A 15,373-nucleotide genomic window follows, 5' to 3' on the forward strand; every position below is an offset into this window, starting at 1 on the left:
TATGACATTTTCCCCTAGATTCAAACAGGCACTGAATTCTCAAAATATTCAAACGTTTGTGCAACCAATTTAATTTTCTACAGTGTTTCACTTCAACATGTTAAAATTGAAAATCAACAATCATTTCTACTAAGTCAAAAGTTGCTTGATTAAAAAAAACAATAGATTTAAAGTGTTTTTTTCTTTTATTTGTGAATACTGTTTTCTCTAGATTTTAACAGAAATTAAATTCTTAACATCTGAAAGGAATTTTTATCATGACCATTTTAAAAAATCTGTCATTTTATTTTTTGTAGTTTGGTTGTTTCAGTTCATCTTGGACAATCTATCCTCATTGATTTGTCTGTCAAAACTCATTCAGAATTTTGCCATCTTAAATGGTAAATTTTGAAAACTCAACAGATTTAAAAATTCCAAATAAAGATTTATGTTAGAAAATTAACAATAATCTCTCCAAAGTCAATAGCCTAATAAACTAATATTTGAATATTTTAAAAGAACCACTCTTTTTTCTAGATTCTAAGAGTTAATCAAATTTTCACATCCAAAACATTAGAGAAATCTGTGATTTAATTATTTGAGGTTTGGTCGTTGGCCATCAACGGTAACCGTTGCCTGGCAATCTTTACTGCTTTGTTTTATCAGACCTGTTTCAGCATGAATAAAAAAAATAAATTTAAAAGATTTAAAAATGCAGTATATCCACAAAATGATTTACTTTGATACGATATAATTATAAAACTAACAATAATGACAAGTTTAATGAATGAATATTATGGCATTTTTTAAATAGTTCTTAAATTTTCAAAAAGGCCCAATTTTATTGGAAAATCAAGTTTATTTTGTTACACTATTTAAAGTATAATTGTCTGTTTTAGCTTGAAAAGGCAAAACAGAATTTTGTCTTGTAAGGCACAGGTTTAGTTTCTTTGTTAAATTTTGTTGTTGTGGTTCATGATAACAATTTGATAAAACAGTTGAATTGGCTTGCTCTTGATTCATCGAGTTGAAGTTACCTCTTTATCTTTGAGAGTGGTTTGAAAGCTTGTAATATTTGTAACTTAAAACTGACGATCTTTGCTGAAAAGCTCTCATTTAACTATTTTCATGTTTCAGTTTTAGAATGAATTTTAAATTCCCAAAAGATCTAAAAATTCAAAATATCCAGAACAATAATTTACATTGACATGATATAATTAGAAAACTAACAATAATGAAAAGTTTAATGGATAAATATTTCAACATATTAAATAGTTGTTAAATCTAAAAAAAAGATCAAATTTTATGATAAAATCAAGTCATTTCATTCCTTGTTTGTTTTTGATTAAATAGGCAATCAAATTTTGGCAAAAAAATGGCCCTGCTTTGGTCTGTTAGACACGTTTCAGCATTTTGGCATCTTATGCGTTAAATTGTAAATGCTCAACATACTCCACAGGCCTAAAATTAACAATATCCACAACAGGGATTTACTTTGACATGATATAATTAAGAAAATAACGAAAAAATGACAGTCTAATCATAAATATTTAAAAAAAAAATGAAGTCTAATGAATAAATACTTCAACATGTTAAACAGTTGTTAAATTTTCAAGCAGCCTAAATTTTATTGGAAAACCAAGTCATTTATTTCGTTACAGCATTTAAGGTATCCTTATCTGTTTTGGATTGAAAAGGCAGAACAGAATTTTTGATTGTAAGCCCAGTTTTCATTAGTTAACTTTTTTGTTGTTGCTTATTTTGTCGCTTTGGTCTGTCAGATGCTTTTCAGCATTTTGCCATCTAAAGTGGTAACTTGTAAATACTAAAATTCAAATATCCACAAAATGATTTACTTTGGCATGATATAATTAGAAAACGAATAATAATGTCAAATTTAATGAATTATAACATTTTTTAAAAATTGTTAAATTTTCAAGCAGCCTATATTTTATTGGAAAAACAAGTCATTTATTTCGATAAAGAATTTAAGGTATCCTTGTCTGTTGTAGATTGAAAAGGCAAAACAGAATTATTCATTGTAAGCCCAGGTTTAGGTAATTTTTTGTTGTTGCTTATTTTGCCGCTTTGGTCAATCTTAAGCAGTAATTAGTATATACTCCACAGGCCTAAAATTAACAATATCCACAACAGAGATTTACTTTGACATGATACAATTAGGAAAAAAATGTCCTTGTCTGTTTTGGATTGGGAATGCAAACAGAATTTTGGGTTGCAAGGCCCAGGTTTAGTTAGTTAATTTTTCTGTTATAGCTTATTTTGTTGTTTTGGTCTGTCAGACGCGTTTAAGCATTTCCAACTAAAACTTGGCCTTACAATAAATATTTCAACATTTTTTTTAAACAGTTGTTAAATGTTTAAAAAGGCCCAATTTTATTGGAAAAACAAGGCATTTATTTTGTTACAGTATTTAAAGTATCCTTGTCTGTTTTGGATAGGAAATGCAAAACAGAATTTTGGATTGCAAGGCCCAGGTTTAGTTAGTTAAATTTTTTGTTGTAGTTTATTTTGTTGTATTGGTCTGTCAGACGCGTTTAAGCATTTCTAACTAAAACTTGGCCTTACAATAAATATTTCAACATTTTTTTAAACAGTTGTTAAATTTTCAAAAAAAGCCCAATTTTATTGGAAAAACAAGCCATTTATTTTGTTACAGTATTTAAATCATCCTTGTCTGTTTTGGATTGAAAAGGCAAAACAGAATTTTGGATTGCAAGACGCAGGTTTAGTTAGTTAATTTTTCTGTTATAGCTTTTTTTTTTTGTTTTGGTCTGTCAGACGCGTTTCCGCATTTCTAACTAAACCTGGGCCTTACAAGAAATATTTGAATAATAAATATTTCACTTTTTTTTAAAGAGGTGTTAAATTTTCAAAAACGCCCAGTTTTATTGGAAAAACAAGTCATTTATTTTGTTACTGGATTTAAAGTATAATTAGCACGATAAGGCAAATCAGAAGTTTATCTTGTAAGGCATAGGTTTAGTTAGTTTGTTAAATTTTGTTGTTGTTGTCGTATATGTTAACAATTTGATAAAACAATCGAACCGGCTGTCTGTTGATTCATCGAGTTGACGTTACCTCTTCATCTTTGAGAGAGGTTTGAAAGTTTGTTATATCTTAAAATTTATTAGCAAAACTGAGTTTTATTCGAATGTCGCCTCTCGCCGGTGACAGTTCGGCGGAAAGCGGATTTGAAAAATTTCCAAAATCCACTAAATTCACTTTTACATATGTGATTTGGATGCGCGCGTCTGTCATAAATCGGCGTCGAATCTTTCGACAAATTTGGTTAATAGCTGTTTGAAAATTATTTTGTCGCCGGCCAATCTGAACAGATGTCGAATTGTTACATTTTCATTTCTCCCTGAGGAAGGCTTATTTTATAGTTATTATCTAGTCGCAAGCCGCTCCACCCTGATTTCTTATAATCTCTACACTTTCTGTCAGACAATTGATATCAATTAGTTTAAGGTGAGTCAATTTACAGTATCTCTTTATGTTGAGAGTTTTTCCCACACAATTACATATTCGTCAAATTAAATTAACAAAATGGTACGTTTTTTAGCAGTGTAATTGAGCATGTGAATATAATAAATTTTCTCATTGTAACTTGTTTATTAGATAATATAAATTATAAAAATCAGATTCCTTATGTATGTTTACAGTTGTTTAAAGTTGCAAATTCATTGTTCTATTCACAGCTTTATCAATTGTCGTTAAAAAACAATAATTTTTTTCTTACATTTGAAGTATTTTTCATAAACAAGTCTTGATCTTTTAGTTGAACAATTTTTAGTTAACTCATTTTGTAAATAATGTAATTAAGGTTAAATACTAAGGTCAAACAATTTTTTTTCTATGCCATTTTTATGTCTCTGGCATTGACAATTTCAGACGAATAAACAAATTGATCGATTCGATGGTTAGAAATTTTGTTGAGTACTATATGATTTATAACTTTTTAAATTCTTTTACCTTCGAAGTATTTTTGATCTTTTAGTTGAAAATTTTTTAGTCAACTCATTTTGCAAACAATGTAATTCTAACGTCAAACAATTTTTTTTCTATGCCCTTTTTATGTCTCAAGCATTGACAATTTTAGACAAATGAACAAATCGATCCATTCCTGGTTGGAAATTTTGTTGAGTACGATATGATTTATAAACCACATTGTCAGACAATTTGATGTTCAATACTGAAATTCTTCTGCAAAGTCCTATGTTTTCACTATGGAAAGGATTGACAGTTCAATAAAAGTTGAAAATTTATTGTTCAATTCACAGATTTATCAATTTTTGTTTTATAACTTTTTAAATTCTTTTACTTTCAAAATATTTTTGATAAACAAGCCTTGATCTTTAAGTTGAACAATTTTTAGTTAACTCATTTTGTAAATAACGTAATTCTAAGGTCAAACAATTATTTTTTTCTATGCCATTTTTATGTCTCTTAGGACATAACAAATCAATCCATTCCTGGTTAGACATTTTTTTGACTACGGTATGATTTATAAACCACATTGTCAGACAATTTGATGTTCAAACTACATTTTGCCAATACTGAAAATCTTCTGCAAAGACTTGTCTTCACTATGGAAAGGATTGACAGTTCAATAAAAGTTGAAAATTTATTGTTTAATTCACACAGTTATCAATTTTCATTGGAAAAAAATATATAGTTTTTTAGTTTTGAAGTATTTTTGATAAACAGATTTCAATTTTTCAATTGCAATAATTTCACCAACAATACAATTCTCAAGTAATACACCTTTTTTTTTCTAATTTCTTCACCTGGTAAAGTATTGAAAATTGACTAAAAGCTGAATATTTAGGTAAATTTCTTCTTGTTGTTCTGGGGGTGTTGAAACTGAAATTATTTGGTTGTTACCGATCATTTTAGTCGCTGGGTTGGTTTTCAGACATTTGCCATCTTCATTGTCAGTTCTGATTTGGCATTTTGAATGGTTCAGCCACATGGTGGACAAAAAGTGATATGGTGACCCAACACTTTTTTGCAGCAATAACGAACAAACTGCTGAAGTCCTAATATTTATTAGCGATTTTGTTTAATTGAATTGAAGCAACAAATTAAGAAATGCTACTTCAATGTGAGCAAAGGATTAATTATTCATCTCAATTTTTTTCTCTATTAGTTTTGCTTTGAAAAGTGCTAATTTTGTATTTTTTCGCAGTTAAGGAATAAATTCTTCCTTAATTAAATTACTGAGTTAATTGTGAGAATATCCATCCACTCTTATCTACTTTTAGATGCTAATCCAGTTTTATAAAAGTAGCTCTTAAATTTATAAGCTTATCAAAAATAAATATATATTTTATTTATATAAAATTTAATATTCATCAGTTCCTATCAATTTGCTTCTTAAAACTTGCCTAGTTGTCTGATTATTTTTGGTTATTTACGTAAACCTGACTCATGACACATTCCTTTCCAGTTTTCATTTCAGAAGAAATGTCCTTTGTTTTTACTGTTTATCAGTTCAATTTAATTACCGATTTTTTTATAATGTCAATAGTGTTTAAACTGAATAATGGGCAGTTGTTTTTTTTCTTTCTTGAACCAATTTATGGAAAATGTTACCTACTATTTATTCATATATATAATATATATATATTTAGTATGAACAATATGACCCAAATTATTATTTTCTTTAATGTATTTCTCCAAGCACCTTTGTATTCTTTCATTCATAGGATAAGGTAGATCCAATTTGTTTCTGAGTTAAATAATGTAGTCGTTCTAGTGATTAGGGCATCTGACTTGCATTTGCCTTACGGATAGTTCTAGGTTCGAATCCTGCCTTAGCCCAGGGCTTTTTTAATTAAAAAAAAAAAAAAAAATTAAAAACAACGAAAAAGTACTGAAAAGTGATTTGACCCTACTAATTACTTTTATATGTAGGCTGTTTTTGATCACCCTGGCCAGCCGAACTTCACAAGTTTGTTCTATCAGATGTTTCATTTCAATAGGTTGACATAACCAGCATTTTTTTCTTCAATCTTGTTCGTTTAACTAATTAGATTAATTGCAAGCACTGAAGATGACAAAATGCCCAAATGGGTTCGACAGGTCAAACTAAAGCAGTGAGAATAGTAGAATATAACACCTCTGCTATTTGTTCACTGATTTTATTTTTCAATATTAGCCATAGTGAGAATCAGAGACTGCGATGAGTTATATTTGATGATGGGTGTTGGTCTGCGAGTCGGTGAACTCATGATGAACAGGCATAGGGGCACTTATTGGGTGTCTTCACTCATGGGTTTGTTGGATTACTCCAACTTGTTTTGTTATTGTGCCATCTTCAGTGAGGAACTGTGATGAATTAATTGTATTCTTGGGATAAAAATAGTGTTTTGAAAAAAAGGGGCAGGGGGAATGGTGGGACTTGAACCCATCACTGCACGGTCTATGAACTGAGTCTATCACGCTGACCACTCAGCTACTGCAGTCCCTATCTGCTATCATTACCTACTAATTTTTTTAAATTATAAACATTATTATATTATAATAAGCAGTTTTAAAATGTTGTATTTTTTAAAATTTGCAGATGGATACAGTATTGCTGAGGTACCGTGGGTCAGGAAGTAAGCAGGAGGTATTCACAGAAATGAATGAAGCACTGGAAGCGAGCCCAAGGAAACTTAATGTTACAATTAAAGCAAAAAGATTTTTGATTATTCTGTTTCTTTTAACTATGTTGTATGTTTTGGCGAACAATATGGCCAAAACTTTGCCTGTACCTCTTATGATTAAAGATGAGATTACTCACAAAAATAGGTTCATTGCTGAAAGGGCGATGAATCATATCCAGAACTTAACGAGTATAGGTGCAAGACCTGTGGGAAGTTTTGCCAATGAGGTCCTAGCCGTCAATTTCTTGTATAAAGAGTTGGATGTTATAATGAAAAAAGCCCATAAAATACATAGGATTAGTATAGACCAACAGAGGGCAAGCGGTTCATTCCCGTTATTATTTTTAGATGGAATGACCAGTGTTTATAAAGATATTCAAAATATTGTTGTTAAGATTGGCCCGCCAGTACAGTCTTCCCACAGCATACTAGTGAACTGTCATTATGATACTGTGGCTGATAGTCCAGGTAAAATTATATTTATATATATTTAATTTAAATGATTTGGTGTACGTTTTTATGTATTTAAGGTGGAAGTGACGATGCTGCTAGTTGTGGTGTTATGTTAGAACTTTTGAGAGTCATTTCTTTATCCTCATCGCCATTAAAAAATAACATAATATTTTTATTTAACGGGGCTGAGGAGAATCTCCTGCAGGGGTCACATGCATTTATTACACAACATAAATGGGCCGAAGAAGTCAAGTGTTTCATCAATTTAGAAGCTTGTGGAGCAGGAGGGAAAGAGTTATTGTTTCAAGCAGGCCCAGAAAATCCATGGCTCTTTGAGGTGAATTTATTTTATTTTTTATTTTTTTAAGCATAGTATCATAAACGACATTATCATTGATAAAGTTATTTAAATTATTTCAGGCATATGCTCTAAATGTCAAATCAAGTATGGCTTCCACATTAGCAGAAGAAGTATTTCAAAGCGGGTTAATCCCTGGTGATACAGATTTTCGAATATTTAGAGACTTTGGTGGAATTCCAGGTATCATGTCTTTTGTTCTTATTTATTTACTTTATATTTCTTTGCATTATTTTTTTTTTAAATTAATTAATTTATATATTTATTTACACCTATGCACATGAAACATGTTCAGTGCCTGGTGACCTACCTGCATGAAGGCCACACTGGTCCAACAATCCGAACAGATGACCTGCTGGTCATGATGAAATAACATTTCTAGGAATAGGAAATTTTTGCTGTCCGGGTAGAAAATTGAAAAACAAGGCTGTACTGAATATAATAAATTTGATAACATCTTAGAAGACAAAGCAAATAAAAAAGTACACACACACACATACACATATATATGTAGGTTTATTTTATTGTGGGTTCGCCTGTTTGTAAATAAATAAATAAATTTCAATTATTATCAATTTGTAATTGTAAGACTTTTAATTTGAAAATATTTCAACTGTTAATTTTTTTATAGGACTAGACTTTGCTTGGACATCAAATGGTTATGTTTACCATACGAAGCATGATAATGTAGCTCAAATTCCATTAGGAACACTACAGCACACGGGAGATAATATATTACCCATTGTTTTGTATCTTGCCAATATGGATTTAACGAAAGAAAAATTGGAAACTCAAGGGAAGATGGTTTATTTTGACTTCTTCGGGACCTGTATAATACGGATAAAACAAAAAACAAGTGCCTTCATTAATTTATTGTTAACGATGACCTCAATTTTTATCAACTACATGCATTCACACACATTCAGTGCAATCTATGGTAAGCGGTAATAAAAAAACTTTAGTATAAAATAGCAATATTTTTGTAAATAAGGAATTTTAATTATGTCGGTGGCCACAAAGGTTTAAGCGTTGACACGGCGCTCATCACTGTATGGTAAAGGTCCCGGGTTCGAATCCAGCAGCCCTGCATTTGAACCCGGTATACTTACAAATGGCCTTTTTTTCAAAAACTGTGGCACCCCTGAAATACCCTTGTTAAAAAAAAAATACTACATTTTTACCTCCTAAGAAAAAGGAAACCGCCTTGCAATAATAGAAAATAGCCTATTTATTAAAATTGATTCCTTCCAGTTTATTTTAAAAAAAAGTTTGTTTAATTGATTAAACATTACTTTTTTAAAATGATATTTTATCAACTTTCTCTGCTTATTTTCCAGGTCATCGTAAGAAAACCTATTTTTTACATACATGTCTTTGTAGCTGTGTAATGTTTTTTTCCTGGTTACTATCTGTTTTAACTGCTGGTACAATAGGATTTATGTTGACCACTATTGATCGGGCCATGAGTTGGTATGCTACGCCGACGTGGATATACTTTTTGTATGCCGTACCTTCTGTTTTAGTGTCGTTAGTTGTAATGTCACAATTTTCAAAATGGCAAGCAAGAAAATTGGTAAGCTTGAAACACAAAATGAAATAAGACAGTTTATAACATTTTTTTGTGTATATCTTTTTTTTTAATTGTTATTTTTCGTAGGCACTTCCTTCTACTTGGAATCAAAGACTGAATTCAGATGCATTTAACTTAGTTTTAGCATTCATTATAATTGTTTGTATAGTTTTTGACATAAGATCTGGATTTTTCGCTGCAATTTGGTTAGCATTTTCTATTGTTGGAAACCTCCTGAAAGATTTGTCATACAAATGGTTTAAAGGTAAATAAATTTATAAGTTTTATTTGTTTATTTATTTATTTTTTTTGTTATTTAGTTTATTTTTTGTTTAGCATTTTTTTCCCATGTAAATCTTGTTCAAATTTTTTAGGTGATTACTGGCTGTTGGTTTATTTGATAACATTCATTTTGCCATTTTTCAAAGGGTGTTACATGATATCCGTTGTTTATAAAATTGTGATTCCAATAATGGGAAGATCAGGAGCAGGGAATCACGAAGAAATTGTCATGGCTTGTATTTCTTCAGTTTTGACATTAATGATTTATTATTTTGTTGTAAGTTGTTTTTTCCAGATTGAACTTTACAATTGTTGAGGTTGAAATATTTGCCTTCAGGTACCGTTGGTTGTTGCTGTGGACAACATGCAAAAAATCACTAACGTATTAATTTCTATTATTGCCGTGGCCTTATTGGCACTTTTGCTCACTCCTCTTGGATTTCCTTATTCAGCAGATCCAAACAATCTAACTCCTCAGAGATATATGATATTAGTAAGTAAAACGTTTTCTGTTTATTGCGGATGAATAAATTATGAAATATTTTATTTTAGCACGTTTCTTCAGAAAGTAGAGATATACATGGTTCAGTCACTTCGGATAAATCCGGGTTTTGGGTTGTAGACCTTGACATCAACAGTCCGCATTTAGTTCAATCGTTTGTACCCGAGATGTTTTCAGCTCAATTGGTAACCGACTGTACCAACCAGTTATATTGCGGGCTCCCTTATATAATTCCAGTTTGGAAACTTATATGGTGAGTTGCCTGTTGGAAAATGACAATAAAATTATATCTAAACTGTAACTTTATAATAATTCGAGGGTGATGAAGTAATATCAATCTGTCACTCTGAGTGAATGGTATGTAAATTGGAGAGAATATATTTAAGAGTGAGTGAGAGTATGAGTGGACTGCGGCAGCTGAGTGGTAATGTGACAGACTCTCAGCTAGTAGATGGTCGTGGGTTCAATACCCACTGTCACCTCTGGATTTTTCTGATGCGTAAGGGGAACAGTGGCCACAATGAAGGTTGACAATGGAAGCTCTGGCAGAATCCTCAGAGACGCTGAATCCGATCCTGATCCTGTTCGAAAATGAGTGCTTTTGATGGAAGAACACCAGCACACTAGGAGCTCAATTTACACACTTGTTTGCAAGCTCCCAAAATGAAATAGAAGGAGTACAATAAGCTGTAAAGCTTCAGTTCTCAGGGAGAACTCATCCAGTTCCAGGGTGGGTGATTCTCGAATCCTGCTGGTAATTTATTGTAAATTACGCAAAACCTGGAATTGCCGGTGGACTACGACAAGTGATAGGCTCAGCTCTGTACACTTGTGTACATATTGAATTGAGCTCGTATAAATCAGTAATCAGCAATCAATCAGTTTATAATAATTCTTTAGTTACATTTACTTTTGTTGCATTTTTTTCAATGAGCAGTTATTAAAAATCATTGTTAAATGGAAATATTAATGTTGTTTTTGTAGGAAGACTCATTGGATTCCTGCACCCAAGCCAACAACATTTATATTAACAGAATTAATACTTTTAGATAGTGGTAAACTTGAGAATAACATCAAGCGATATCAATTCCGTGCCTTAGGTATGTATTTTATTGTCTATCAATAGCTGTAAAAATCTATTTCCTGATTTTTTTTTATACAAGTTTATTTTAGTGGATAATAGTATTATTACAATGAAATTTGACTTTATAAATGAGATTCGCATAAGAGCTTTTTCATTTGTGAGTTAGGGGGTTGATGAACAATCAAAACTAATGTAAATAAGTTTTTTAATAATTCAATTTTATCTCTCAGAAGCAATGTTTATATAATCATTATTGTTTACACACTCTAAAAAGGCATTAGTGAAGGTGTTTTTATTCGTCAGTTTCATTTGAAATCTTGTAATTTTACAAGGTGTTTTCCTGATTTAAAATGCAGAAAAATATTATATTTTCATCATTTAATGTTGTTTTTATTGCTACAAATGGTAAATCACAGCTCAGACTGTTAAGAGAAAAAAAATTGATGATCAATTCAGAAGCGAATATTTTGGTAAGTTCTGGGAGTTCGGAATTACAACATTAAATATAATTTGGCAACAAGTAGTTGAACAAAATGGTTCATATATTGTTTATTAGTATGTTAAATTATTTAATTTACCATAAAAAAACACTAGGGACTTACTTCACGACCCTATATTTAAGCATAAAACATTAATTAAACAGACTGGAAGTAAAATTGTTTTCCTTGAGGTTAAGTATGGCGTTGGAAAACAATAACAATGTAAAAGTGAGTACTTATAGTATTTATAGGTAATCTGTTTAATCATCTTCCTCGCAAAACGTGTACCTGTAATTATTAAATTTTTAGGTCGAATAGTTTAGTTTTTCATACTTTCATGTTTATTTTTGTTAGACATATAATTTCTTACAATTTAGTTGTTTACTTAATGACCCAGACATTCTGGCAGTTACTGAGTTTTAGGCTGAATTGGCAAACGTTTTTATACGTTTCTGATAAAGTTGCTACTTCTGAGAATATATATTTATATAAATTAATACGATTTGTTATAGATTATTTTCAAAAGTTGCTTGTATGCATTAAAATAAGCACAAAAAGTTGAAAATTTTAATCACTAAATGCAAGTGTGCACAATACACAATAAATACAAATATTGTGTTCATCAGTGGGAAGAAAATGCATGTACAAAACTGATGTACAAAATCACGCAGTTATGATTAGTTTAAAAATAGACCAGTTAAAAAAACAAACTGTCTTCGCTATCAAAATAGTGTAAAGTTACAAAATTTAATAAACAGATAACATGTTTGGAAAAAAAAAATACAAATTTATTACATCCCAAACTGAGTAAAGCATATGTTAAATGGTTGTTTCTAAAATTATGTATGTATAATTTAATATTATATTGTCGAATATTTATAGCTTATTCATGTGACAAATTTTATCACCTGCACTGTAAATCTTATCCTCTCCATGCCCCTGTATTCTAAGCTGGCACAAATCAAAAGAGGGTGGCAATTTTTATTGCTAATCCTAATTTTAACACGGTTATACTGTCGCATTATTCATATGACGACATGGTTGTGATTTAAGTTAAATTCATAAATGGTTTTACCTTTTGGGCAGAACAGACAGGGAATAGAAGAAAAACTTTCAATGTTGGTTAATAAATAAACATCCCTCAAAACAATAAAGCAGATGAAGAAATACCAACGGTACATTCTAAACGAGACCAAGGACCCTCCAGAAACTCCGGATTACACTAATTTCACAATGATCAAACTAAAACATACATTTGACTATTTTTTCAATTAAAAAATCTCCAGGGCCAGATTGCATAGGAATATTTCCTAAAATATGAAATCCTGCATTAGATACTGTTATGGTCTTAAACCAAAGAATCATATTTCTTCCTATATAAATGTTTTCAGCAAACGTTCTAAGCACTTATAAACTTTTATAGTTTATAATTTTAGTTTTATTGTGTTTTAGTTTTATTATATACACATTTAAAATTAAATCAAATGTGTGGTGGTTAGTGATCGTTAATCGATAATTATCCAGAAATCGCCTGGTGTGACGTAGGTTTCAGAAAAACATTTTCTTTATCGTGCCAACGTTTCGATCTTTATTGAGCCCTGAAGATGATCTCAATAAAGATCGAATCATTGGCACGATAAAGAAAATGTTTTTCTGAAACCTACATCACACCAGACCGCATCTCACGATTTCTGAATAATTAAATCAAATGTCCTTAATATCTATCAACTTTTTTCCCCACATTCCTTAACCAAATGCACCAATCATATCCCCAAGCTTTTAACACTCCTTTAAATATTTAGCCTTATGCTTCAGAATTGCAGGGTCAAGAAAATGGAATTTGCTTCAACGTTCTGCTTCCTTGCTGGCTTGTTTCAGGCATCTGAGTTTTTAAAAACAACATGAATCATCTTTCTTCCTTCTTCCTTTTCTTTTTACTGTTTCCATTTTTCTCTTTCTGCTTTTCTTGCGTAATGTGATTTCATTATTCACATTCGATTATAAAGAATTAATATTTTAAAGGATATATTATTATCATTGTTGTTTTGTATATTTCATTACTATTATTGCTATTATTATTATTTTACTATGTTTATAAAACTTTATTTCTAATATATTTACATGTAAGGGGGCTTAGAGTTCTATTTGTAACTTAATAAATAAATATGGTGGAATAAACCTCGTGAAAGAACCAGGTTATATTTGCCACTCAAACTTACTCTAAAATCCATTATATTTAGTGGTCTCTTGACCAAATTACGTCTTTCAATTAATCTTTTTATGTAAGGTTTTGGTTGAAATGAAAAGTTAGTGTGTTACGAGCGGGATTCGAACCATGACGTTCAGGTAAACACGCAGCTGCCCTAACCACTTGAGCTATCATGACTTCCATCCATTCGGACACCAAATCCCCATCCAAACCTAGCTTTTGACAGTCACGACAGCACAAGTAGTAGAGCATTGGCATATTTTTAGCCGAAGGTCGTGGGTTCGAATCCCACTCGTGACACTAACTTTTTCATTTCAACCAAAACCTTACATAAAAAGATTACTCTAAAATTTTGAAAAAGCAGAAAATTACCCAGATAATTATTTTTAATATCATTTTAAAATTATTTTCATGTTGCATGGATATAGATCAATTGCTTTATAATACTTGTTTGAGTTTGAACATTAATTTTGGATGTGCATGTAATTGATCAGGTTAAATTCAGCAACATATAATTTATGTAAATTCAGAAGAATATCAATTTTATCATCTTGCATTAATTTTTTTATAGGTCCAGATCATATGACATTAATGATATCACCAGTGCAAGGTGTTAGCATTGTTACAACAGACATCAATAAAAATATCGTGGCGGGGCCTAAATGGAGAGAGAGGGAGACTTATTTTGTTTACTATTCCAGTGTTTCAAACCCGTCTACATGGGAATTTTCACTGGATATAAAGGTATATATTGTGTATCACTAATGTGCAGGGATGCGTATATAATAATAAATTCCTTTCTAGATATCTGATCAACTTCCACAATCGTCTCCAGTATTGGATATCGCTTTGTGCGGGCATTTCATCCACGGGGCAAATCAAAAATCAGTCAGACTAACGAAACTTCTTGCACAATTTCCACGGTGGGCTGTGACGACAGGATGGAGTGCAACTTATACATCTTACAAGTTTTGAAGAATTCACTGAAGAAAAGCACGACCACTTGCTGTTGACTTGGAAAACAGCTTGTAACAAATCCTGAGAACAAAGATTACTCGGATTTGTTTCCTTTTGTACGATCTTATTGTATGCACTTAATTTTCATGATAAAAATAATGTTCAACATATTTTGGAGTTATTTCTTTATATACATATATTTTTATAAGTTAGTAATTCAGTGTATGGCCGTATTATTTATCCCAGTATGAATCCACTATTCTCTTTATTTTATTTTATTTTTTTATTTATTTATTTAAAAAAATAAATAAATTTTCTGATCTGGCGGAAATGTATCTTCATTTTATGAAACTAGAACAATTGTGATAGTATTTGCTTTAAAAATTAATTGATAATAACTATCAACATCAATATTTAAAGTTAATCAGAATAATCTATATTATATTATTTATAATGTTCAGAGTATTGTTTTTTATTTATGAAATAAAAGGTTTAAATGAATATGAATATTTTAGACTTTAAAAATAAATCTTTATTTGCTCATGTTGCATTATTTTGCTATATACCAAGATAAAAAGTTATAAATGGAACTATTTCAATTACATTTATAATAATCACATATGGGTTAAGAAAAAGGTCCCCTGTTCAATGAAATTCCAGAACAAAGGCATGTGGAAAAATTCATTAAAGGACCATCACATAAACTAACAGAACTTCTAAACTTAGGACTTGTTAGGGTTAGAATGGTAGCAGCATAAATATCCTGTGCTGATATTGCCATGAGAAGAAAAAGCGGAATATGCTTTCAGTCTTCCAACTCCTGGGA

General features: G+C 30.6%; 1 protein-coding gene across 3 annotated transcripts; it reads left to right on the top strand.

Moving 5' to 3' along the window:
* The first annotated feature begins 2,856 nt into the window (after positions 1–2,856).
* Positions 2,857–14,717, top strand: LOC106663334 (endoplasmic reticulum metallopeptidase 1-like). Of its 3 annotated transcripts, none has more exons than XM_014388097.2 (13): positions 2,857–3,097; positions 6,569–7,121; positions 7,184–7,443; positions 7,527–7,647; positions 8,096–8,401; positions 8,802–9,037; positions 9,122–9,299; positions 9,409–9,593; positions 9,654–9,809; positions 9,869–10,071; positions 10,803–10,918; positions 14,162–14,334; positions 14,395–14,717. In XM_014388097.2, the coding sequence occupies exons 2-13, from the start codon at positions 6,569–6,571 to the stop codon at positions 14,563–14,565; spliced, it is 2,658 nt and encodes an 885-aa protein (XP_014243583.1). In that variant the 5' UTR covers positions 2,857–3,097; the 3' UTR covers positions 14,566–14,717. The 3 variants fall into 3 exon arrangements, with proteins under 3 accessions (XP_014243583.1, XP_014243582.1, XP_014243584.1); XM_014388096.2 differs by lacking the exon at positions 2,857–3,097 and adding an exon at positions 3,104–3,471; XM_014388098.2 differs by lacking the exons at positions 2,857–3,097; positions 14,162–14,334; positions 14,395–14,717 and adding an exon at positions 3,104–3,471 and having other exon boundaries at positions 10,868–10,918.
* Positions 14,718–15,373: the final 656 nt, after the last annotated feature.

Source organism: Cimex lectularius, unplaced genomic scaffold, assembly GCF_000648675.2.
Source record: "Cimex lectularius strain Harlan isolate CLEC.00 unplaced genomic scaffold, Clec_2.1 scaffold79, whole genome shotgun sequence".
Taxonomy (NCBI): Eukaryota; Metazoa; Arthropoda; class Insecta; order Hemiptera; family Cimicidae; genus Cimex; species Cimex lectularius.

Coding starts and splice junctions, on each gene's coding strand:
- LOC106663334 (XM_014388097.2), top strand. CDS start 6,569: ATGGATACAGTATTGCTGAGGTACCGTGGGTCAGGAAGTAAGCAGGAG. Junction 9,594..9,653: donor TAATGATTTATTATTTTGTT/GTAAGTTGTTTT, acceptor ATTTGCCTTCAG/GTACCGTTGGTTGTTGCTGT. Junction 14,335..14,394: donor AATTTTCACTGGATATAAAG/GTATATATTGTG, acceptor ATTCCTTTCTAG/ATATCTGATCAACTTCCACA.